At 34.4% G+C, this 27803-nt stretch overlaps 1 protein-coding gene across 2 annotated transcripts; it reads right to left on the bottom strand.

The window, feature by feature from the left end:
• Positions 1 to 627: 627 nt before the first annotated feature.
• OGFRL1 (opioid growth factor receptor like 1) lies at positions 628 to 27803 on the bottom strand. Of its 2 annotated transcripts, none has more exons than XM_051997224.1 (7): positions 25971 to 27803; positions 19869 to 19955; positions 18732 to 18810; positions 15380 to 15458; positions 15200 to 15266; positions 14905 to 15050; positions 628 to 1401 (listed from the first exon to the last, which is right to left on the bottom strand). In XM_051997224.1, exons 1-7 carry the CDS (start codon positions 26226 to 26228, stop codon positions 636 to 638), a joined length of 1482 nt encoding a protein of 493 aa, XP_051853184.1. In that variant the 5' UTR covers positions 26229 to 27803; the 3' UTR covers positions 628 to 635. The 2 variants fall into 2 exon arrangements, with proteins under 2 accessions (XP_051853184.1, XP_051853183.1); XM_051997223.1 differs by having other exon boundaries at positions 18732 to 18813; positions 25971 to 27802.

Genomic DNA, 27803 nt, shown 5'->3' with positions numbered 1-27803 from the left:
ATATACCTATTTGTTTAAGAGAAAATCTACAGAATTTAAAGTTACACTCCTGCCAACATTCTATTTCTAATTTTAGCTGAAGGCCAGCATAATCCTTTATTTGGGAAATTCTTAATGCTCCTTGGCAACTTATCTTGTCAATTTACAAAGATTTAAAAAGTGGGATTTAGATATATCAGTGTAATTAAACCAAGAATGGCCTTTTCATTTAAGATTTTCAAAATAAGGATTTTTTGAGATACTCCTCAAAGACAAAATTGCTTTTGGAATACGTCTAAGAAGACCAAAGACCTCTACTTTCTTTTATTCTATTAAAAAAAAAAAAAAAAAAAAAAAAAAAAAAAAAAAAAAACTAAGGATGAAGCAACATAACCCAACACAACAGAACTATTTTGGTTTTCCCTATATAGAATGCAATCTATTCTAAAATGAACTATTTCTAGGTCAAACACAAACAGTTGTTTCAAGGTACCAAGTATGTTATTTTAAAGCTATTATAAACTGTATACAAAACTGAATTTGAAAACCCAGAACCTAAAAGCATTATCTGATGCATCTTGTCTTAAGACTTCCAAAATGAAAACAACAAAAATTGTTTACAACAGGAGTCACAAGCAGATGTCTAGATCCCAATTTTAGGATTTTATCTCCTCTTTATTCTTTGGGATGGGCTCTACAATAGTTTTTTCCTTACCTAAACTGATTTGCGTATTTTCAGAACAGTTACTAGAACAGTTCTTATTTTCATCAGAGGAGCTTTTTCTTGTAACTCCTGAATTTTCACAATCTGGGCTCTGACATTCACTGTCCTCACCTTTTTCAAGAGAAGCAGAAGTCTCTTTTTTATCTAAGAGATTATTAATAGTTTTTTCTGGCTTACAATTTGGATTTTCAGCATTGCTGTCCTTTTCACTATTTCTCAGCTTAGCAACTTCATTACCAGCCTCCATTCCAGGCCTATCTGCATTTTCTTCATTTTCTTTCAATTCTCCCTTATTTTCTTCAGCTGCTTTGCTACTTAAATGAACAGCTGTGGAGTTATTCTTAGATTCCTTGGATTTTTTGTGCATAGAAGATTGAATATTGTGGCCAGAGACAGGAGATGTAGGGGTCTTTGCTGCTTTGCTTCCTTCAGGCTTTTGTTTTTTAGCAGGGCCCCAAATAAAATGATCTGGAGGGGTATAATGATGTTGAGCAAACCGAAGGAGCTTCCTTCTTTCTCTTCTGTCTCTAATAGTATATACAAAATATTCCAAAGCACTCTGCTTGATATTTGGAAGAGTGTTCTCTACAAGAGCTTCTTGAAGAATAAATTTTACAAGAGGGGATTTAAAATGTTCATATCCGAGCTCACCAAGGCTTTTTAAAATCCGGGTAATTCTTAAGTAGTTGTGCTGAGACCTGGAAAAGATTATTAACAGCAATAAGGAAAAGAGCAGACGGAAAAAACAAGAAATTAAAACTATAAGAAAAATGGTAAATGAGAAGAAAAAATTATCAAATTACCTTTAATAGAAAAAGGATCCTTAAAGTAAAAATAAATTAGGGCCTTTTATTTAGAATAGTATAAGAAACAAAATGGAATAGTGGGTAGCGAGTTGCCTTTCAAGCCAGTCTCTGACACACTGTGGCTAAGTGGATATGACACAACTTCTCAATGTCCTAGGCACCTTTCTAAAACTAAGAGACAGAGCTGTTGACTTGCATTGATAGTTTCCTCACCCAATGAAGCCATAGGTCCTTACTCTAATAAGGTATAAAATACAAATTTAGAACTAAAAGGAATTTCACAAATAAATGTGTTCAATTTCTTCAATTACAAATGAGGACATTAATGCCTGAAGAAGCTATATTTGAACTATGACTCAAATCTAGGTCTTGTGATTCCAGAACTAACATCTTTCCCCCATAACATACTACAAAGCCTTGATATCAAAATACATTTTCTAATTTGTGTGAAAAATCAAACAAGCTTCTGTTATAAAACACATTCTTTGTTTAATGCTTTTCATTAGAAAAACATACAGAATAAGAATTATTCCCAGTAATGTTGAAGGAATTAAAATTTGTTTATTAAATACTGAGAATCAATAGTATAACTAACTACTTAATTGTAAAAACACCACTGTTGTTGTAATTGTGATTTGTATAAGCATAACAAGGGCTGACACAGCTGAATGCTGCCAGCTGCAGTTTGGAGGAGTTGATCAGCAAAATCAGCAGAATTAAGCAATTGGAAAAGAATAAAGAGGGGAAATCACTTCATTTTCTGAGCAGTTCTAATTGGTTAGCAAAGAAAACAATTAAGAAGGAAAAAAGGATCACCTTATTTGCATCAGTTGCAAATCCAATGACCTTATTATTTTCTTCTATTCTTTGTTATTCTCTTCAGCATTTCCAAAGACTAGCGATCACTAGTATTTTTTTCTACATCTCAAAGAAAGCGCTTCCATTTTAAAATCTAATTCTCTTTTCAACATCAAAGTCTCTTTATATAACTAAGCATACTCAGCTTTCAGACTTTTAAATACCTCAGCATACTTTTTTTCCTACATACTCTGTCTTTCTATGCCCTCCTTCCACAATTCAACTTAGCCCCTCCATGTTATTCCTAATGACTTTTACTTAAAATATTTTCCAACTGTTTCAATCAGTGCTTCTGCACACAACTATGTTGAAGGAAATCTTAGTGTTCCACTTGATATGGGACTGATTGTATTGAACCATTTAGAAACAATCATCCTACCCATGAATTCTACAAGTCAGCAAGTATTTGTGTCTACAATGTGCCAAGTAAGCAATAGAAAAGTTTTTTTTTAAAGTAAAAATAATCCCTGCCCTCAAAGAATTCAGATCTAAAGGAGGTGATAACATATAAACAACTAGTTACAAGCAAGATATATACAGGATAAACTCAAGGTAATCTTGGGGTGTGTGGAGGGGAGGCATTAATATTCAGGACCAGGAAACAGTTCTTGCAGAAAGTGTTATTTTTACTGATGCTTGAAGAAAACCAGGAACTGGAAATGAGCATTCCATGCATAGGAGACAGCTAGTAAAATATGTAGGATTGGGAGACGGATTGTCTTATGCAAAGAGCAGCAATGCTACTAGATTATAGATATATAAAATGGAACAAGAAGACTTGTTTCTAACATGTTTCTACAACTCTGTTCTATTTTAACACAGCTCAAACCTACAATTGGGAAAAGAGCAGGCAGATGAATGGATGGCATAACTCTTGAAGAAATACATCAGAAAACAACAGTGACTATTCTAGGTTTCCATTTCATTGTGCAAATGCTGATTCTCAGCATTTAAAAAAAAAAACAAAGTATGGGGCAGGGGGAGGGAATTCTGAGAATAGTAATTCTCTTTTATAAGTAATAGTGAAAATAAGTCTGAAACATTAAATAGATTTGGCTCTCAGAACCACAGTTGATGTCCCTGATTCAGACCAAGAGCTACATCAAAGAAATTTTTAAACAAAGAAATAAGTAGATGTGAATGGAATGTTTTATTTTTTTTAATGGGCACTCTGCCACTTACTTTATAACTGTACATTTTCCAATCTTTTTCTAATAGTGTGTGCATTAACTTTTTTCTGGGCACTACTAAATTAAAAGTGTATCATGCCTTTCTACCTTCCAGCCAGTAACAATAACTTTTTTCTGGGCACTACTAAATTAAAAGTGTATCATGCCTTTCTACCTTCCAGCCAGTGACAATTATATGGTCCAATTTAAGTGCATCTAGTTTAACTTATTAAAAAGCAAGTAGAATTTGCTTCCAAAGAAGTTCAACACAGGCAACCATTTGTACATGGTCGTAATGTTTATCAGTAAAATATAAGCTGTATGAGGGTAGGAAGAGTTTTTGTGTTTGTTTTTCTGTCCTCAATATATACTACAGTGTTTAGCATAAGGGAAATACTCAACAAATCCTTATTGAAGTAAAATGAAGTTAATAATGGCAAATCAATTGGACTTTGAGGAATTAACCAGACTAACGGTATTTTTAAAGCTGAGATGGAGTTTTGTGATATGCCAAAGATGAATGGAATCTCACTGGGTCCATAATATTAAGGATAAAATATTACTTGATTCTGTTATTTAGCAAAGTTCTCTTCTTCACTGTACTTCATTGCTAATGAAATGAAGAAATGCAAAATAAAGAAAGCTCTTCTACAACTCAGTTCTTGGTACACATTTGTTCTCTCACTCCTCAGGTATTAAGTAAATATGCAAATATTTGAATGAGTGCTATTTGGTAAAGAATGTGATAAAAATGACAAAATGATTTTCAAGTTGATGGTGGCTTTCTAGGATCATTATAGAATTGATTTATAGCTGCAAAACTCCTTAGAGATCATCTAATCCAACCCCCTCATTCTATAGATAAGAAAACTAATAGTCCAAGAGTTTGAATCATTAAGTGATCTTAAGTTTTTAGGATCCTATAACTAGAGTTGGAAGATTTTTCAGAAACCATCTTCCTTTTATAACTGAGGAAATGTTTTGGTTTTTTTAATGGTAAAAAAAAAAAAAAAACTTTTTGTTAAAGAAACACCAAGAGGGATTCTCTTGGCAAGCATGTCATTCTCTTTTTTTTTTTTTTTAATAACTTTTTATTGACAGAACCCATGCCAGGGTAATTTTTTACAGCATTATCCCTTGCACTCATTTCTGTTCTGATTTTTCCCCTCCCTTCCTCCACCCCCTCCCCCAGATAGCAAGCAGTCCTTTACATGGACTAGTTTACAGTATATCTTAGATACAATATATGTGTGCAGAACCAAACAGTTTTCTTGTTGCACAAGGAGAATTGGATTTAGAAGGTATAAATAACCTGGGAAGAAAGACAAACATGCAAGCAGTTTATATTCATTTCCCAGTGTTCTTTCTTTGGGCGTAGCTGCTTCTGTCCATCCCTGATCAATTGGAACTGAATTAGCTCTCTTTATCGAAGAGATCCACTTCCATCAGAATACAGAGGAAATGGGTTTTAAGAGATTAATTGACACGTCCACCACATGTGCAAAAATGTTTGTAGCATCAAACATTGGCAGTGTCAAAGAACTGGAAACTAAGTAAATGCCCATCAGCTAGAGACTTGATAAATAAGTTTTGTTACAGGAATGTAATGGAATATTATTGTTCTATAAGAAATGATCAGCAAGATTTCAGAAAGGCCTGGAAAGACTTACATTAACTGATGCTGAGTGAAGTGAGTTGGAATCAATAGAACATTGTACACAGCAACAAGAATATGTAATCATAACTGTGATGGACTTGGCTCTTTTCAATAATGAGGTAATTCAGACCAATTCCAATAGACTTGTGATAGAGCCATCTGCCTTCAGAGAGAGGACTATGAGGACTGAATGTGTATCACAACATAGTATTTTCATCTATTTTATTATTTTTGTTGTTTGCTTGCTTGTTTTTTTTTTCTCTCTTTTTTTTTCTTTTTGATCTAATTTTTCTTGAGTAGCATGACAAAGGTAGAAATATGTTTAGAACAACTGCACATGTTTGACCTATATTGAATTACTTGCTGTCTAGGGAAAGGAGAAAAATATGGTACATAAGGTTTTTCCAGGGTAAATGTTGAAAACTATCTTAGTGTGTATTTTGAAAAATAAAAAGCTATTATTTAAAAAGTGACAAGTCCAACAGATCCAAAATCAGAATCTATTTAAAATATAGCACTTCTCACTATCCAATGAATACTTTTAAATCTCTCATTTCCTAAATTATTCCCTTCTCTTTTACCTAAATATTTCAAGTACAGCTATTTCCTTATCTGTAACATTGTACTTCTTTATGAAAGGTCACAGTCAAAATTAATTACCATTTAGTGGCCAACGTTCTGGTGATATCTCTTCAGTCTTACCTAAGGCTGATCTCTGGATAACAGACATATAATTCATTCTTCCAATTTTTCCATTTTCACAGATCTTTTCTTTTTTTAAATTAAAGCTTTTTATTTTCAAAATATTATATATATGGATATTTTTGACATTCACCCCTACAAAGGCCTGTGTCCTAATTTTCCCTCCCTTCCCCTCACCCCTCCCCCCAGTCAGCAAGGATCCAATATGTTAAACACAAGCAGTTCATATATATATATATGTGGATATATATATATATATCCACAACTATCATGCTGCATAACAAATCAGATCAAAAAGGAAAAATGAGAAAGAAAACAAGATGCAAACAACAACAAAACAAGTGAAAATACTATGTTGTGGTCCACATTCAGTTCCACTGTCCTCTCTCTAGGTGCAGATGACTTTGTCCATCACAAGACCATTGGAACTGGTCTGAATCACCTCATTGTTGAGGAGAGCTACGTCCACCAGAATTGATCATAGCATAACCTTGCTGTTGCCATTTCACAGGTCTTTTCAAGCATAACTTTTATAAACCTACAGTCTCCTTCATGCCATGATACATGATAATGAGACTTCAAAGAAGTCCTTTTTTATAGTAATGATGATACCCAGTTGTGTCATGTAGCATGATACCTGCTCCATCTTTTCTGGACCTGGTTTTGAATTTGTCTCTTATATTACCAGTGCAAGGGTGAGTGAGGAAGTTGGACTAGAAGGCATTTAAAGATCTTTTTAGTTCTAGATCGAAGATTCTAAAAACTGTTTTATAGAATTTTAGAACTTATAAAACACTGTACTGATCTCACTTGATACTCAAAACAACCCTCAGAGTCAGGTACCACAGCTATTATTCCCCTAACATCCCCAAATGGAAAAAACTAAAGTTCAGAGAAATAGGTGATTTGTCTAAAATAGAATTTAGTTAGTAAGTTGCAGCTTAGGTATTCAAATCTTTTCTTTTAGGTCAATCCTTATTTCGAATCCATATCATGTTCCAAATCTAGGACCTACATATCATGTTGTTTCTTAAATAAATATAATACAAAAGTAGGGAATAAAAGCAAAGGTGAAATCCAAACAAAAAGTTTTCTAGCAACATCTGAAGAAAAAAAAAAAACTTTGGTTGGATTGAAGAGAAGCTGGCCTAGTGTAGTAACCAAGTGAGTGTAAAGAAGAATTTGAACATGAAATGTTAGTAAAAATTCATAGGAATTGGAAAGTGATTACATTTAAGGCATGAGGCTGAAGGAAAGATGTTTCTAAAGGTTTGAATCTGGTGACTTAAAACAGTGGTACTGTCACATGAAATTGGGGAAATTTTGAGAAAGGAAAGAAATTGGGGGATTTGGGGGGCAGGAAGCAGTAAATAGTTAAGTTTGAGACAGATCAGATTTAGTTTGATACCAATGAGACATCCAATTTAAAATAACTAGCAGGCAGCTGGAAATGTGGGACTGCAATTCCATAAAGAAATCAGACTGAAATGTATAAATCAGGAAGACTGTTGCATTGTAATATGTCATAGGAGTTGACTAAAAAAGCCAGGAAAGAGCCTAGAAGGATATTCTCCCTTAGGAGGCAGGAGATGAATGATGAATTAATGGAAGAAACTGGGAAAGACCAGATTTAATACTCAAAAGAAGTTGGAGACAGATATATTTGAGAAACAAGAAAGGAAAGGGGTTGGTCAATAATGTCGAATTTTGAAAGGTGAAGAAGGTCAAAAGGATAAGAACTGAGACCATTTAACTGAGCCATTAGGCAATTAACAGTAATCTCTATGGAAGCATTTTTAGTAGAAGCCACACTACAAAGAATTGAAGAGTGAATGAGTGGTAAGGAAGTAGAGGCAAACCCAACATACAATTCTTTCAGAAAGCTTATCAAGAAAGATGAAGACAAATATAAGACAACAGCTTGAAGGTATGGCAGGGTAAAGTGAAGGGCTGGTTTTTTCCCCCTTGCTGTATTATTAATTTAAAAGTGGGAAAGATTTAGGTATAAATACAGATAGTAGGGGAAAATCCAATAATTTAGGAGATAGTGATAAAAAGTGAAGGAAGCATATGATGAATAAAACAAATGCATAATGTGGTTGGGCACTAATATGACCATGGCTTCAAATATACTGACTAGCTTTGGAAAGATGAAGGATTACTTTACCCTTTGAAACTGAAACAAAAAAAGAACAGAATATTCAAAACTATAAAGTTTTGTGGAATGGGTAGGATGAAGATGTTCAGCAAAAGTGGTTTGGGTCAATAAAGTAGGGAAAAAAGGTCATTTGCTGTAAGCAAGGAGTGTGGGAATGACATTTGGAACATGGAATGGAGGGAGACTTAAAAGATTTTCTGTGTAGATTACAGCAAAAAGTCAATCAGAGATTAATAAAATGATGACCATATAGGAGTAAGGATTCACTCTATTTTGGACCAGCTCAGCATTGTTTCATGACATCCTCTAAGAGCCAGCAAATACCCAGAATAACATTATAGAATATTTTTTCACGTAAAATATATATTTTACTTCCTCTAGTACTTGTTTATAGAATAAAACACAATTTGAGACAACATATTTAAACATAAACAGAACACAGTAAATTAAAAGGAAGAAGAAGATATAGAAGCTTTCATGCACCTAAATTGAGCAGAATAAAATACTAGAATGATAAAATTCGTCCTAAATTTTCTGCCAGGTAATTAAAAAAAAGGGGGGAAAAAAGAATGAATAACAGATTTTTGCTTTTTGGCAACAGAAAGCATGTGAATTATCTGAAGAGAGAAATTTTTCTCTTTGAACTAAAGCAGGAATTTATTATGTGGGCTCTTTTATCCTAGTATAAAGGACATTGAGCAAACACTATTTTAACTACAATTTTTAAAAAAAATTTTCAACTAAATGCTCTCCTACTAACCCTCTCCACAAAGGCAGAAAAATAACACAAAATCATGGCTTATTTAATGACATTTCTACAAGAAATTTTGCTGGTTTGGTCTAGGTATTTTGCTTTCTGATGGTCTAATATTGTAGGGAGAGATCTAGATGAATGAATAATTAACATGTTCCTCCTTCCCTCCCTCCCCCCACTCATCTTTTCTCTCCCTTTCTCCCGTTCCTTTCTTCTCCCTCTCTCCCTTTCTGATATTAGTTGTTTTAAATGAACTTTGAACAACTGCAGAATCTCATTCAACTCACAGATTAACTAAAATAATTTATAAGTTTTAAAAATCTACCCAAAGCAAGGAAATCAGGGAGACATTTTCTTCAGTTGAATTAAATTGAATTAAAGCATGATCCACTCTTGGAAATCATATGTTTATCAGTTAAAATAGCTAATCTATTACTCAACAAGCATTTATTAAATACTTACTATGTATCAGGCCCTTGTTGGCACTGGGAAGACAAAGAAAATTAGTGAAATATCCCCTAACCTGAATTCAGATAAATAAATTAAGCATTTGCCAGGTGCTTACTATGTTCTAGGCACTGTACTATACAATTAGACTATAAATACAAGCAAATACAATAGCCCCTTCCTTCAAGAAGTTTATATATAATGGAATACTGAAACTGAAAGGAACACAAATGAAGAGAGAAAGATATGATAAAATATCCTAGAAATTGCATGGAATGGGAGGAATAGGCCCTTCCAAGGTAAGGCAAAAATTCATCTCTCAGAATCAAGAGATCCAGTGAAAGTCTAAGACCCTTATGGAGATGATCAGAGAATGGAGCCATAATGAGGATTTAGCCAGGAAATAATCTCCCTCAAGATTATTATTAGTCCTAAATAAAACTTATATCTGTTCTATTGATCTAAACAACAGGATATGCATGCATATGCATTTACATATACAAATATTTTTCTATGTGATATTTATACACACAGACATATGTGTTACTAATACACATATACTAGATGTATATTTAAATAACACAAATACAAAGGTGGATCACATATATGTATATGTACATGGGTTTACTGATATACATACAAAACAAAAGTAGCATGGGGTAGTGGACAGAGTGGTAGATATCCAGGAAGACCAAGGCTAAAGTCCTCTTTTTAACATATTAACCTAACCTCTCAGTACTCTAGGAGACTTTCTAGGACTATAAATGGCAGAGAACATGCCAATCTCAAAGAGTAGTTTCCTCATCTGAGTATTCCTAATATCAGTGAAGTCACAGGTCCAGAACATATCTCTAACCTCTACAAAATTAATAAAAAGTGACATGTGTGGCTGAGTCTTAAAAGAAACTAAAGATTTTAAATGTGAGGGTGGGAAGGAAGGAGTATGTTACAGGCATAGGGAATATCCAGTGAGAAGACACAGAGATGAAAATAGAATGTCAAGGGAGGAACAACACTTAGGTAAGTCTGAAAGTCTACTTATATCATCCTGATCTGTTAAGCCATCAACCTAAACTTTGTTTTCAAAAGCTAAAAGCATCAAGCAACCAACTCAATTACCTGCATGGTACTGTTCATGTTTTCAATTAACTATAGCAAGTGATTTAACAATAGCCGATTTCTCCTTAATACCTAGGAAGTTTCTAAGTTGCAATCTACTTACATTAATTGATGTATTCCTGGGTAATACAAAATCCTATTTTTTTCATATTAATCTAGGCAGTTTAATTGGAGTTACAAGTTGATGCCTAACAAATATTAAACATTCCCCCCCAAATAAAGCCTTTTTAGGGACATATCTATAAATAGGATTTTTTTATTTAATTGATGTTTTACACCACTGATTCTCTCTAATAGCAGAGATAATTGAGAGCTTAATAAGTACACTCTCCTCTCCCAAAATATTTAAACAAGACCAGGCCTAACCAATACCTAAAGTATAGAATATGCAAACTCATCAAGACAGGAGTTCTGATGGCAGGTAGAATCATTAGGGAGAGGACAATACACATCAAAGGTTCTATTTTTAAGCAATTCATATCATTCAAAGGCATATTTTTTTTTCCTTCAGTAGCACAGCATTTTCAGTGAATTATTTCATAAAGCTTTTGAGGTAGAAGAGCCTTGCTTTTCTGCTTATTTTGACACGTCATTAAAATTCACTCAAAAATATCAGATGGGCTTCACTATCCCCATCCTCCAAACCTCAAAGACACATGCACACACATATACAGTCACACACACATATGTACACATATACACATTTTCTGTCTTGTAGATTTCTTTGGATCAGTGGTTGTGCATGGAGGGGAAAAAAGGAAGTTCCTTGAAAAAAATCAGGAAGTGACAACTCTGAGGGTAGCAATGACAAACTGTAAAGTTTACTAAATAACCATATGCAAATCACATCAGTATCTTTCAAAATAATTGATTCATAAATCAGAATGTAGTTATCAAGAAAATCCCAATGAAAGACCATTTTTCTAAAGATTTTTAATGACACCTTAATGCCATTTTAAATTGTTAGAATGTTATTGGTTTAATGTCATACTGAGTATATTCCTGATTTAAATGAAAGAATTAATACTTTAACAACAACAACAAAAAAGAATCAATACTTTAGTATGGCTGTACTGATTTTAAAGTATCTTATTTTCCTAATAATTTGTACCTTACTCCTTTCATTTTGGACAATCATTTGCATCCATGTATGTAGAGAACTCCTAGTGTAGTACCCTCCACTGATACAAAACAATAACTGGTCTATGACTTATAGCCTTAGAAATGTTAATGATTTGCCAATCACAAAACTAGTAGTAAGAATCAGGGGAAGGCCTTGAATTCAGGTCTTTCTAACTCTTAAGTATGGCCTTCTAAACATTATGCCAAGCTTTCTCCCATATATATATATATATATATATATATATATATATATATATATATATATATATGTTTGTATTTGTTGTTTTGTTTTATCTAAACCTGTAGATATGAAGAAGCAACTAGTCAGCAACATAGTCTCAGAGTGTTCCATGGGTCACTAAAAGATTAAAGACTTAACTGAGGTCACACTGCAAGGATGTTATCAGAGGCAGGATATGAATCTAAATTTTTGTTACAAATTGGCTGACCCTTGAAAAAGGAGGAGAAAGAAGAGTGGGAGGGAGGAGGGAACAAAGAACAGAAACAAGAAAAGAACAACAAGAAGTAAAAGAACAAGAAGGAAGATGAGGAGAAATATGGAGAGTCAATAGAAGGTATTCTCAGAGGAAAGGCTTTTCAAATATGCTCTCAAAAATTTATTTAAATAATTTTTTATTTAAATAAAAAAGTTATGATTATTCCTTTCTTATAATTTATCCACTAATAGCTAACAAATAGATTTGATTTCGTAATAGTTCCTAGCAATGCTTAGTGACATGTTTTTGCCAAATCTTTGGTATCTTTGACTATGAAATTAAAAAAAAAAAAAATTAATAGATTTTAGAAATTCGTTTTTTAAGTATGCTATGATTTGGGACCAGAACTGTGGTTCATTACTTTGGGAAATTCTCTGAAGTAATGCAAATTAGCAGTTATTCTGTCCCCTCCACTTCTTATGTCACACATGCAGAGATGCCCTTCTTTCACACTCACATTCCCCTCCCTCTTTCCCTCTGTCTCTCTCTCCCACCCACCCACCTTTAGCACACTGATACTTGTCCAATCTTATTTACATCTTGGTTCCATCCCACATATTCAACTTATTCTCTTTACTCCCCAATACAAACCCTTCACTACAGCCTGGTCAATTTCCTCACTATTTCTCATTCACATACTATTCATTCTCACCTTTGTTTATGTTCTTTCCCTCAGTGCAAGTCTCATCTCCTCCAATAAGCCTTCTCCAACTACTCCAATGAAGACTGAACTCTCCCTTCTCTGATTTCCTACTGTATTAGTTATAGTCAATAACAAACACCCTCAGACCTGGGTTCAAGTCATGCCCCTCCCAAAAAATTATCTTGTAACAATTTCATATATATTCCCATAAGTACATATTGTTCCCCTAAAAAGAATATAAGCACCTGGCACATTCTAAGAATGTAATGTTTATCAATTGATGAGACAGTATATTATGTATATACAATATAAAGCGAGGATAATGAAATAGCTATCCTATCCATGGTCCCATAAAAATTTATATTATTTAATATACTTTCTTCTCCCATTCTTTTTTCCTTTCTTTTTTATGCATTTACTCTAAAATTGATTTTTTATCATTTAATTTAATAATTCAATTGAATTTAATTAAATTAAAATAATTTAAATAGATTAGTACTTATATCTAAATACAGATATATAGATATGTCTATATATACACATGTCTATATATACACATATACATGTAGATGGATAGGTATAGATTTGCTTTCCTTTCAAGTTTTGGATTTGAAAAAGACTAGATCATCATGCCTCTTCTGACTCAAACAAGAAAGGGCTTTGCTTCCTAATACTTACTATATATACTTCATTCTAGTCAAGATCTGCCTAAAAGTCCAGAGAAGATGAAAGAAAAACATAAAAGATGAAAGATGGGAGGGACAGCAAAGCAGTAGGGGTAAAAGGAAAAAAAATGTTATTATAATAATTTCTCTTCCCTGGACTATAGCCAATAGAGAGTCACCCATTTCTTCTTCAAAGTATCTTACTTTGTATAAAGTATCCCCTAAGAGAAAAATTCTTTCTCCAGCAGTGAAATTGACAGAGGCTTCTAAAGCTCTGAGGATCCTGGGTTGATAACCATTGTGGTTGATTGAGAAATGGGATGGGTTTGTTTTTGGTTTTGCTTTGAGGTGTTTTTTGTCTGGGGAGGGGAAGGAGTTGGGAAGTTTAAGGAAAAATAATTCCCAAATAATATTTTGGATTTTGGAAACAGGGAAAGAGTATTAAGAAAGGAAAATTCTTCCAGATCTACTTCAAAGAAGCAATTTTATTTTTCACAGTGCTGAGTCCATAGCCTGACACTGCTAAAGAATAATAAATTAGTTCCATATAACTCTGAGTTTTCTACAAAAATTAATTAAAATTTCATAAGGAAGACAATTTGATCCACAAGCAACTAATTTCATGACAGGCAGAAATATACATACTATATTTTTAAAATGCTAAACAAGTCAGATAACCACATTAACAATTCTTTATGCTGCATATTTGTATATGCTTAGCAAGCTGTAAGCACTTAGCAAGTGCTTTTTCATTTATTCACTCAAATATACTTGTTTTTTTATTAGAAGGTAAGCTCCTAGTAGACAGGATTGTTTTGTTTTTTGTCCTTGTATACCCAGCACATTACACAATGCCAGGCACACATCAGGCATTTAATAAATGGTTGCTGATCTACTCAAGATCATAAAGTATTAGATCTAAATCTCCAGAGTTTTTTTTAAACTATAAGAAACTTTCAAAAATAAAGTTATATTCAATAATGCTACATAAAGGAGCTAATAAAATCTCTTGCATATACCCATATTTAATAAAATCAAGACAAAGCACATAAAATAAAGAGCTTAATAAAAACTTAATTTAATGATGCATAAAGCTCTAAAAGTGTTTTGGTAAAGAAAAAATGTTTAAGTTAGTGTTAATGGGTGTTTTTTTCCCTTTATCTCTACTTGTCTAGTTCAGCTAATTATAGTGTTCTAAAAATGCTTTAAAGCTGTTTTGCAGTCCAACAAAGATGTCATCCTCCAATTAACAAGAAAAATCAGTTTGCAAGCAGACCAAGAAAATATTAATAAAATGGCTTTTGGTTGTAAGAATTAATGACAAATACTAAAAATCTCAGCCAAAAAAATTATCAACCTATCCCAAATATATTGATTTTAATATGTTTTAAAAAGAGTTTTCAAATTAACAGGAAAAACTCTTTTTTTTCAGATCCAAGGGAAAATTTTCCCTGTATTTGGTGGAATATGTAAACAAATAATAGACTATTAAAATATTTTAAATGAAAAAATCTGGCTGTTACTAATGCAGATTTTCAAGGAGCAAATCATTACAATGCTTGGAAAGGATGGAGCCCAAATTTATAAAGGACTGCTTTACTTACTCATTCAGATGCTGAAACCGTTCCTGCCAATTAGTAGCCCGAGCCACATTTCCAGTTTTATCAGTGAGCTTCATTCCAAAAAATTCTAACATCATTTTATAAGCCAAGAAGAACCTTCTAGTTGCTTCTTTTGTTTTTTTGAATTCCTATTAAAGAACAAATTTAGCTAAAATTACTCTAGAGTACACATATTGTACAACTATCATATGTTAACCATGTATTTATGTGTGTATATTTTTTAAAGAGAGAGAGAGAAAGAATGAACACCAAAAAATAAAACACTCATAAATATTACCTCAATTTCATATGTGGTTAGCTCTTTAGCATAAAAGTTCAAACCTTGTTCTCTCAATGGAAAAAGCCTGTTTCAAAAAAAAAAAAAAACAAAGAAATAGAAATTGAAGTTTTACTTTACATAATTTGGTGAACACAAATAATTAAAGTTATGCTTTAAAATAGCTAATAAATAACCAACCATTGAATATAAGTGTGGTTATGCTCCAGTTTTTCATAATCTCCTTTCCATTTATTTAGGACTTCTTCAATGTAAACACCTGAACATAAATATTCAGAAAACTAGTCAGATTCACTTGGAAATGTTTGAAGAATAAACTGTAAGATTTATGTCAAAAAATAACTGAACAGGTTTCACACTTAAACATAGTATCACTATACAGATAGATATAGTTATATCTTTCTATATAGTTACATAGTTATATGTACATAACTGTAATTATATATACATATACATGTATATATATATATATATAGATAGATATAGATATATATATATACACACACACATATATAGATTTAATTAAAGATACAAAATATGTTGGTAAAATGCTACATTTCATTGAATGATGAAATAAAATAATTTTGTAAATGTTGGATTCCCCCAAACAGATTTTAATATGTAATTCAATTTAGTTCAACAAAATTATTAAGTGCCTATTATGTGTACCACATATTGTGTTAACACTGGTAATACAAAGATAAAACTAATTTCTTCCCTTAAGAAGCTGACATTTTACCAGGAAGAAGCCACATGTAAATAGATAAATAAATATAAAACATATGAAAAGATACTAAAAGTAATTCTCCAAGTGATCAATATGATTCTGTAAATATAAGATGCTATTCAACTGAAAACATATTTTCTGATATTAAAAAACCTCATTCATTTAAAAATCTTTTTCATATGACTCATATTTATTCTCTCCCACCCCCACTGATGTCTTCTTTTTCCTTTCTCCAAATATTTTTGAGCATGTTCCCTCCCACCACCTAGGTTTCTCTCCTCTTTGGCTGTTGTTACTAGTAGAAGCAATTCTGAATGTCTATAGTTAAAGACATGCTAAAAATAAGGGGAAAGCCTTTATACCTATCTTTGGAGCATTTTTCCTTCGGAATACCATCATTCAAAAGGTAACGTTTACAGATACAATGTTTGTTTTAAACAAAAAGGTAACAAGCATTGCCATGTGAATTATTTTATATCTGAAATCCAGGGAAATGATTTATATAAAATTTTGGCTGAAAACATATGAGTGCACTAATACTGCCATGAGCCTAACTTAGGTCTTTACTATAAGGATTACAAATGTTTAACAACTCACGTAAAGATTCTCTGATTATAATCAGCCTAATCAAAAACGAATGGACGAGACAAAGAACAAGTTACTAAATCCAAAGGAAAGTGCTATAACTCTATTTTCAAGGATTTTCATAGAACAATTTCTATAAGGATCATTAAGACTTATGGAATCTTTACCTAACCTAAATTAAATATTTATGGTTTGACTCTTTTTTATGTTTTTCAGCCTTCCCTTTTTTCTGAAAGAAGCAGATAATAATGTTAAAAAAAAATTTACCCTGAACCAATTCTACAATCCCAAAAGAATGTCTAAGAATGTACAGTTAAGATAAGAACAAGTAAATGTGTCCACTATACCAATGTGTCTAACTAATACACTTAGGGAAGATGCTCTAGAACAGATGTGTCAAACTCCATTTCTTGAACTAAACCAGATTATAATGCAGTTGGAGGTGTTTTAACAAAATAAATAACAATATAACACAGAGAATGTTAATTTGTAGCTTTCTAAATTAATATATGTTTCTATTTAAGTTTGACACTACTGCTCTAGAGCAAAAATTCTTAACTTGACATCTATGAACCACCAAGGGGTCTAAATAGATTTCAGTGAGTCAATAAACCTAAGTGGGGGAAAAGTATATAATCTTTAACTAAAAAATATATAATCTCCAACTGAAAATAAGAGGCACCTAAGTGACAAAGTGGATAGAGCACAGGGTTTGGAATCAGGAAGACTCATCTTCATTGAATTAGTCAGCTTCAAACATTTAGGATCTGTGTAATCTCAATTCTGAGAAGTCCATGTTTTTTACCAGATTGCCAAAGACTGCCCATAAACCAAAAAAAGGTTGGGAACCATCACTTTACAGCCTTAAAGTAAGATTTGAAGAATACATGTCATCTAGAGGGCTTAGGACTCACCTCTATCTACCCCCATCCCAATCATCCTATTTCTGTCCACATACTATAGAGTCCCCGCTATCACAGCAAGAAAAACAAGTTCTCCCTTCTTTATGGGACTTTGAAGAATAATTCAAACCATGATGCAGGAACTAGTTACATTCTTGGAAATTGATTTAGATTTGTGATAGAGAAAGAAGAGAAGGAGAAAGAGGAATAATCATTTGTATTACTCTTATTCTTATTTTTCTCATCTTTGTTGTTTTTATTTTTTATCCAGCAGTGCAGTAGATCATAGGCTATTAAATATGTAATAATAATATCAGGATATTTACTTGCCAAACATCTTTTATATTTGAACCCCAATGAAAAAGACAAGAAGACATTATCATAACATGTTTTAGGGTTAATAAAATAATTTTACATTTTTTTCATTTTATACTTACAATTGCCCTGTAAAGTAGATTCAATAAGAATTGTTTTCTCTGTTTTATAGATAAGAAAATAGAGGTGAAAGGATCTGAAGGCGATTCTAACCAGGTTGTATCTGGCTTCAACTAAATTCAACATTTTTTCCATTACCATTAGATTTCCATTACATTACCAATAAAGTTGGCATCATGCCCCATTTTATAAATGAAGAAATTGAGGTTCCAATATGTAGAATTATGTGGCTCAAAATGACACAGCTACTCACTCAAAGAGTTAGCCTAGGTCTTCTAACATTCAATTCAATATACTTTTTAATATATCACAGCTATATATAGTATGAGATTATTAGTTTTAGGATAGTAAGACAAGATAAATATCCTATATCCTTCTTCTGTCCTTCCCAGTTTCAAAAAAAAAAAAAAAAATACCCTAGAGGATTATGGCATGATGCTTTCTGGAAACTATTACCATTTAAGCAAGCTTCCTCAGAAATGGTGAGAGCAATTCCACTCAAAAATATACTCAAGAAAAAGTCAGAATTGTATGTATTGCCTTGCATATGGTAGGCACTAAGTAAATGTTTCTGTAATTATTATATGGTAGAAATGGATGGGTTCAATTTAGGACTCACTTTTAATCATTATTACTCTATAACTCTCAGCTACAAGAATAACTAAGATAAACAACACACCTTAATAACATTTGCAAATGGAACAACTCTCTCAGCACAGGCATTTGGGATAACTTTTGCCACATAATGAAAATAAAATAAACAAAAATATCAAATAAATATCTTTTTTTAAAGAATGCTGTATACGATGCAGATAAACTAATGGATCATTATCTTTGTTGTTACTTAAAATTTGTATCATATCAAAAATATTTGATTACTTACCATCTGGTTTAAAAGGAATTTTATTCTTATAAAAACGGAGGTTACTTAAGTCATTTTGATATCGGAGATCTTTAAAGTTCTGCTGAAAGATTTCAAACAATAATAACACAGTAAATAAATAGGCACCTCCTTAATTAATTGCAACATAAGAAAAAGGAGAAATATTGTAGTAAGCTATGTTAATAACTTAAGATGTAATAAATAACATAAAATGTAGAATGAATTGTGAAAGTACTGAGTGAACTAGATGTGGCCAAACAGTAATTTATGTAACAAGATCTATGGCTACGTAGGGACTCTAAGCTCAAAGTATATTATTGAGGCAGCCAAAAAAGCAAATGCATTTTTAGGTTTTAGTGATAGAAATTTCATATCTATATAAGGAAATTATTAGCAATGGCAAACTCTACCCTAGTTATTCTTAACCTTTTTGTATATTCTGGATCCCTCTAAAAATCTGATGAAGCCTAAAAATTATGTTTTTAGACTTCTACTAAGGTCTAAAAATATTTTTTAAATGAATAAAGCAAAAATACATAGAATTACAAAGGAAATAAATTATATTGAAATAGTTTTTGAAATATACAACCACTGTCAAGGACACAATGCTCTATCCCAATAAAATCATTGTATGTGTAAAGTATTATATTTAATACAGCATATCATATATTATAATCATATTTGATTACAACTGGATCCAATTTAGAGAAGAATAATCCGTGGGTGATGAAAGTAAATAAAATCATATCATATGTAGATTAAAGGAACCTAGGAATGTTTATTCAACAGAACAGAAGACTTTGGGAAAATAATCTTTAACCAGCTATTAGAAGGACTATCACTTTAACTTATTTATCCCAAGAGGACCAACTAGGATTAATAGGATTAATTTATAATAGAGGAAAGCAAATTCTGGTTTGATGTACAGAAGTAATTCCTAACAACTGGGCATTCCCAAAAAAGATTGCCCTCAACAATAGCATTCTCCATCACTGGAAGTATCCATGAAGAAGTTGGAAAAAAAAAAAAAAACAAACACTTATCAAAGGAAAAAATTGATCCTCAAATTGAGTTGGCCTAAATAACTTCTAAGTCTTTTGCAACTCCATACTCTAGAATTCTATGTAACACTCTTACTGGATATTGATGTCTGTATTTGTACAAATCTCTTGCAGCATAAAAGCTTCTCTTTGGTTTGGCAGCCGACTCAGTGGAATCATCATTCTGAAATTTAAAAAGAAGACCTATTTACTGAAAGAGAATATTGGCTTATGTCATTAAATATCATCACATTTATTTCATTGAATAATTTCCCTAATTAACTTGAAAAAATAACCCTACACACACACACACACACACACACACACACACACACACACACACACACAGGTATATTCTCAAGCTCATTTTGATTCTTAACAGAATCTAAGAATTCTTCACTAGTCAATGTTTTTCTAATTTAGGGTCACTATGAATTTCACACAAATTTCCTGTTACATAATAAAATTTCATAATTACCCAAGAGAGGCCAGAACCCATGAGGCCAAATGTGACAAATCAATATACAACATAAATGCAATAAATAAATAAATCACTACATTTTTTCCTGTAGGTTACATAACTGGTTATCTGAAAAAAATTATTTTTGGTATTTCATATAAAGTCTCTTAAGAAAATAAATTGGTTCTATAAAGAAAATATTTATTAAATCTGTAATACTTAACTATTCTTAATAAAGATATATTTATGAAAGAAAAAGAGGCTTTTAACAAACCTAAACAATCTTATAAGCTGCATATTTTATAGCACCACATCAAGGAAAATATGAAGGTATGAACAATTCTTAATCAATTATATTATATCATAAATCAGCAAGGTTAATATGCTTACATGTGCTAAGCAATCAAAAGCTTTTCCACTGAAATTAATCTACAAACTGAAATAACATATATAATACTTCTTAATCTTACTCTTAGATACCTGAATTTCTAACATTACTAATTTCATAAATCTATGCAAAACAAGTTAATCTGTCCCAAATCTAAATTCTTAAGCTAAATGTCTTTTTAAAATTGACAGGGGAATACTTTGTCCCAATCTTCTTACATCTTTGCTCTCTTGCACATATTTTATGATCCACTGGCTTTGACTTACTTGATTTTTCTCACAGTAGATTTACTCTACATCATTTCTGGGCACTTTATTTCCCCAGTGCTGAAATTCCCTAACTTTTCATCTCCATCTCCTTGTTTCCCTGACTTCCTTCATGCTCCAGGTAAAATGCTCACCTCTTGCAAGAAGCCTTTCCTGATTCCCCTTAATACTAATTTCTTTTCTATCTCTGATTTATTCTTTATACATATGTATAGAAATATATAGATATTATCATATTTTACATAGTTGCTTATACATTTGCACATCTGTAAACTCCTTAAGAACAGATAATTTCTTGCCCCTTCTCTTCTTCCCCTTACCCCCACCCATCTTCTTTTATCCTCAGTACTTGGTACATAATAGATATTGAATATATGCCTTTTGATTTGATGATATTCATTTTGTGGAAATGTGCCTGCAAATGCTTTGATATCTAAAGATGCTTATACAAAGTGTAAGATATTATTATATTTACATATTATCATGTTTAGTATTAGGAGAGGAAGAGTTGGTGTTCAAGACACAGAGATGGGCATCCCACCTGCAGCATTAGCATTTGGTTAAGACTTTTATGACCAATTTTTTCCAGCTTTCATTTATAATAGCAGCAGAGAAAGAAAATCTTATGATTCTCACAATTCAAGACAAGTACATACAATTTGATACTAGATCCTTTGGTTTTTAACATTAGGTACTCTATCAGAAACACAAGGAAGCTTAAATTCTGGCTCCTATCATACATATAAAGACAATTGTACCTAGCAAATCCCCAAATTTGTTTGGCCTGGGCACCAATAAGTCAAAAATTGACATTATAATTAACAAAATAATGTTTACAGCTTGGCCTCAGTGAAAGTGGAAAAATCTTTATCTCAGAAATGCCCAACATACTCAAATGCAATATCTTCCATAAATAATAGGCATGTGCATATGCCAAAGAGAAACATTACTTTGGGTTTTAAATGTCCAAAATGTAGATAGAAGTCAACAAAAACTAAATACCTATATATAAATCAAGGAACAGTCTAATATAGTAGATTTAACATCAGTAAGACCTGAATTTAAGTCCAGCCTCAGACTAAGGGCATGCAAAGGCAGACAAATTACTAAAGTTCTCTGAGCTTAAGCAAGTATCTTAGACTTTTAAGTATCAGAGAGTTGCTAATTTCTATCATTTACATATAGTATATTTGCGCACCAAGAATTCCATATACCAATGCAATTATAAGTCCACATAAAATAATCTTATAGGAAGAAGTCACCCTATAATAAAACAGTACAAAACATATCTTGCTTTGTTACATCATATAATCCTGTTCTTGGTGCAACAGAAAGAGCACTGCTTCTCAAATCAAAAGAAATGGGTTCAAACTTTTGACAATCATTACCTTGTAATGGGCTGAGGCTTGAGTTGATGCACTGAGGTCCCAAGCACATGAGGCTAAATAGTAATTGGACCATACTCTATTAATACGTAAGCTTGGAGAAAGAATGGCCCCCACCCACTCTTTGTGCAAGTCCTGATGTGTTGTATAGGAAATGACGATTTTGGTGGGTGGAGGCAGGGGAGTGGAAAAGGAAGGGGAGGAGAGAACTGTGGGGAGAGTCATAAGGGGAAGGAGATGGCTCAGTGGGTAGAGCACCAGCCCTGAAGTCAGGAGGACCTGAGTTCAAGTCCAGCCTCAGACACTTAACAATTCCTGGTTGTGTGACCATAGGCAAGTCACTTAACCCCAATTGCCTCAGCAAAAAGAAGAGAAAACAAACAGAAAAACCGTGGCAATGGCAATCCCAAAAGTCTCTCCTCCCCTTCCTTTTCCACTCCCCTGCCTCCACCCACCAAAATCGTCATTTCCTATACAACACATCAGGACTTGCACAAAGAGTGGGTGGGGGCCATTCTTTCTCCAAGCTTACGTATTAATAGAGTATGGTCCAATTACTATTTAGCCTCATGTGCTTGGGACCTCAGTGCATCAACTCAAGCCTCAGCCCATTACATCACCTCTACAAAAAGTTGCTTCAGAATTAGAAACCTCAGTTTCCTTATTTGTAAAATGAGGGTGGTGGTCTAGGGAAGGAGGAAAGAATTAGCATTTTGCTATGCCTACTATGTGCTAGGCACTGTATTAAGTGCTTTATAAATATCTTGTTTAAATTGGATTAGATGGTCTCTGAGGTATCTCTCTCCTATGAATGTATGCTATTATGATCCTCTCTCCTATATAACCATGGATACCAAATAATAACTCATGTATGTGGTACTCACACTATCTCTATGAAGAAGCTTCTGTAAGTATCCTCATTTCATCTATAAAAAAGGATACTTAGGTTTAAAGAACTAAAGTGATTTACTAAGCCTCTTGACTAATAAAGCCCAGAGTCAGGAATAAAAACCCAATTTTTCTGACTCAAAAAACCCAAAGAAAACCTCAAAGATTCATATTAAATCCTATCACTCCACCAAAAAAAAAAAAAAAAAAAAAAACTTTAAACAATACAGGGGGGGGGGGGGAAGCAGAAATTAAATGTATAGCATGAAATGGAAGAAATCCCAAAGTTTTGATTTAAACTATTTGCAAAGCAGATTAAGAAACAAGACCCATGAGTAGAAGAAGGAATGAAAGTTTTAAAGTTTATAGGCTTAAAGAATAGGAATTTTTGTTAGTAAAAGATTTGCTAGTGATATATAATTTGCCACTTATTTGTCAACCTGGACCTGTGATTTTAGTATTATGGAGAACTCTCAACTTGTAATATCTTTCCACCAATAAAGATGGGCCCTTCATCTGTAATTTATAGGTTTTGGAGAATTTGACTAAGAAATTCTTGCCCTAAATCACAGGGCTAATTCATGTAAGAGACAAGAGTCATTCCCAGATCTTCCTCATTACAAGACTGGTTTGTTATCCACCACACCACACTGCCTCTTTATATGTCATGGACTGATAAAAATTTACCTTCTATGGCTGTTTATCTATGGTTTATTTGGGAAATAATATAGATGGTACTGATTATAATAAGGCACTATTTTTTTTTTGTTTCTGATTCAATCTGGTTATCCTGTATTAACTAAAACATCCAAACTTCAATAGAAAACTATGCTTTCAATGGAAGATAAATAAAAGTGGGAAAACTGCAGGATGAGAGGTGCATAGATTATTTAGGAAGTAGAGAGACTGAGAGTGTGGAGAGGTAGTTACAATGCCCAAATACTCTCTACCCTCCATAATATCAAGAAAGCAGAACCAAGCACATAGAACAGCACATTGTTGTTTATTCTTAGTTCTCGAAACTAGAAGCTGAAAGACTCAGGGAAGCATGGGATCTGTTCCTATCCTTGGGTCAGGATAACAGAAGATCCTTGAGCCAAGTAAGCCTAAATTTAACCAGTTGTCCCATTTGACTACAAAACACTATAACCATCAGAAGGGTCAGAGAAAATTAAGTCCTTGTGGTAGTGCCAAAAAGATTCATAAACTAGAGAGTTATTTAGCAAGCTGGAAACTCTTTGCAATGTAAATGGTACTGGTAAAGAAGGTCTAAGGAAGAAGAGTGATCAACCCTTGTTTCTTTCTCTCTCTCTCTTTCACTCACACACACACACACACACACACACACACACACACACACACACACACACACACTTTCATTGAATTCAAATGGATAGAAACAACAGGTTTATTATTTAATTTAGAGGCATTACAGTATACTGGAAAGAGCAGCAGTTTTGGAATGAGAAGAGTGAGTTCTACTGAAGCACTTATTAACTATGTCATCTTAGGCAAGTTACTTGGGCCCAAATTTCTCAATCAGTAAAATGATCAATAGAAATATACAATCCTTTATACGTATGTCCCTTCTTAATGAAACAGCTTTTGGGGTGATTTTTCAAATGAGTAGTATATGCCATTTCTTTTTCTCTTTTACTAGAAATCCTTGAGTAATTTATCAGAGATTGTTCAAGATTTTCTTTATTTGGAAAAAAAAATCCACTGGCAAAATTACATATGGAATTTTCATTTTAAATATAAAAGTAGTCGTGTATACTGTCTGTTTTAACAGGCTTAATGCAATTCCCGAAAAACTGTTTTGAATTTCTTAAATAAGATGCACTGAGTAAATGAGGAACTATTCTAATATTTTGACTTTAAGTGGGGAAATATTAGAATTTGACAGGAGGAGAAAATAAGAAGACTTTAGAATGGTCTGCACAGTGGAAAGAGCACTCAATTTGAGGGTCAGAAATTTCAGCTCTGCCATCTTCTAGCCCTTGTGACCTTGAGCATTCTCTCTAAACCTTTGTGAAATGGAGAAATTAGCACTACTAAGTACTCCACCATACCTGTGGTAAGGGAAGCCTTTTAGTTAAGCCTTAAAGTTACATATAAAGGCCAGCATCTATAAGTTTAAGAGAATTTCCACAAGTGTGAAGAGGTTTCATAGCCTTCTATTTTTAGCTGACTAGTCCTTTTCTATTCTGCTTTCTCTCTTCCTCCAGGTGCAAGGAAAGCACCCAACCAAATTAGGTTCTCTTTGGAAGAACTTCTTAAACAACACAATTCATGGGCACAGATGTGCAATGGGCCTGGGCCTCCGGTCACAACCATAGCCACAACTGCACGCCTACTTCTCAACCCGCCCGCAATTGCAGGGCTCCCCTCAACTTCCTGGTGACTCAGAAAGGAGTGTGCCAGGGGAGAAAAGAATGCCTGGACTCGACTCTGTCTTTACGGAAGTCAAGGAGGAAAGAATGGGGCTGAAAAAAGAAACCCTCACCCCACCCCACTCAGCCCATAAAATAATAAAATAAAATGCATCCAGATTGGGGTAGTCTCTTCCCCAATATGAGATAGCTTCTCCCTTTACCATCCTAATGAATCCTCCCTTCCTCCTTCATCTGGCTGGGGCAGCAAAGCCAAATGGTCCACTCGGGGACAGAAATGCTCTCAAATTCCCCAAAAGGACGCGGGGGGAGCAGGGGAGATGGCACTTCTGAGGAGAGGTTAGAGAAGGACTGGACTGAAGGAGTCCCGAACGGCCCTACCCCCTTCCCCAGATCACTGGGAAGGCTCTGGGGCGTACCTGCTCCTTGCTACCGCCGGCGTCCGCGTCTCGATCAGGTACAGCGGAAGAGTCTTCTGACCACTGGCTGGCCCTAGTAGGTGGCCCCGAGGGTTGTTCGGGATCGTGCCCCGGGCCCTCGCGGCTGCCGGGGCCGCTGCTCTCTCGGCCGTCCTCCTCCTCGTCCGGCTCGGGTTCGGAGTCCGTCTGCCAGGTGGAGTCGCAATCCTCCACAGTGGTGGGCTCCTTGAAGCTGGTCCCGCTTAGCAAATTGCCCATTGAAGAAACGGCGACGGACACGGAGGTTGCTGAGGGAGAAGGTGGAGGTGGAGATGGAAGAGGTGGTGAAGGAGGAGGAGGAGGGCCCAGGGAGAGGGCAGGGGGCTGCGAGGTGGGAGGCAGCGGCGGCCACCCCAGCTCACACACACGGCCCTCGCCGCTGCCCCCCACGAAAGCAAAGAGCCAAAGGGAAGCTGGGGGGAAGGGAGACCCGAGGTAGGGGCTAGGACTCAAGCATGGCAGCACTGGGAGTCTGGGGGCGGCCTGGGACGGGGCGTAGGGGCCTCCAAGAGAGCACAGGGCAGCTTCCACTATCACCGCACTGATGTTCTAGTCCAATCCGGCCGCTGCTGCTGCTGCTGCCACTGCTGCTGCCTCAGCCACCACCGCCGCTGCTGCTGCTTCAGTGCAGAGACAAGCAGACACACACACTCACAGGGAGGAGCAGGCGGCCTCGGGATTTCCACCGCAAACGTTTAAACCCGCCCATCTGATACTTTCTCCTCTCCATGGGCAAGAGGCTGACCAAGGCGACAGAGGAAGGATCAACGAAGGCTTCCTCCAGAGTCCAGGAGGCGTCACCTCTTAGAACCCTGGAGCTGGCATTTTTAACCCCCCCCCCCCATGTTTCAGCCTGAGTTGCTAGGCCCCATTTTGCCCTTATGACAACCTAGCTTCTGGGGTGGGAATAGGCCCTTTTATGAAGGCGAAACTCATCTTTCCTGGTCCTGTGGGATAGTTCCAGCAATCCTTACCCGCTTGTGTCCCATGCTGGCTCTATCGTCAAGAATGAGGCTTATTTTCCTTCCCATGAGCTGACACACTGACATGGTCAGAGTTCTCTCGGGAGAACTCTGAGGAGTTGCCCTATCATCAAACATTTATTGTCTACACTTTCCCTCCTCCTTCAGCTGCCTGCCTAGGGAGGAAGATAAATTAGCTGCAGCAGGAGGAAGACAAAAACTAATGAGGTCCCACTGTCATACAACTGCAAAAGCCAATTACAACTGATTCATGTTAGAATAGTTACAGAATTTCTTTCCCCCCAAAATGCCTTCCTCCCTCCTGTGTCTCAAATCCAGATAAAACTCAAAACTTTCCACATTCTGTAATATACCGATCTCTATCTGAGGAGTTTGAATGTTGGTGTGTATTCATAAGGGAAGTGTATATAAGCATATGAATGTGTAAGAGCTCTATTAAAATGTACTTGGTCCCAAAGAATTCCATCTAGTCTTTACCGCTATTGTTCAACAAACACTAATTAAATACTACAATCCAAGCACTTTGTTAAGATACAAAGACAGAGAAATAACAAAAAAGGGTTCCTGCCCTCAAGGAGTTCACATTTCAATAGCTATATTGCATTGTAAACCAGCAATCTCCAGTCTTTTCTGAGCCTGTACCCCCTCAGCAAGATATTTTTTGAGCATATACTCTCAAATATGTGTTTGGTTATTTACAAAGTATAGGTGTATGCTGCTAACACAAGAAAATAGAAGAAAAGGGAGAAACAAAGAAGGGGAAAAATGAAGGAAGAAAAGAGAAAAAGAACAAATACAATTATAGGCTGAG

Source organism: Antechinus flavipes, chromosome 4 (genome assembly GCF_016432865.1).
Source record: "Antechinus flavipes isolate AdamAnt ecotype Samford, QLD, Australia chromosome 4, AdamAnt_v2, whole genome shotgun sequence".
NCBI lineage: Eukaryota > Metazoa > Chordata > Mammalia > Dasyuromorphia > Dasyuridae > Antechinus > Antechinus flavipes.
The sequence above is the reverse complement of the archived record's forward strand: the minus strand, read 5'-3'. Positions and strand labels throughout refer to the sequence as shown.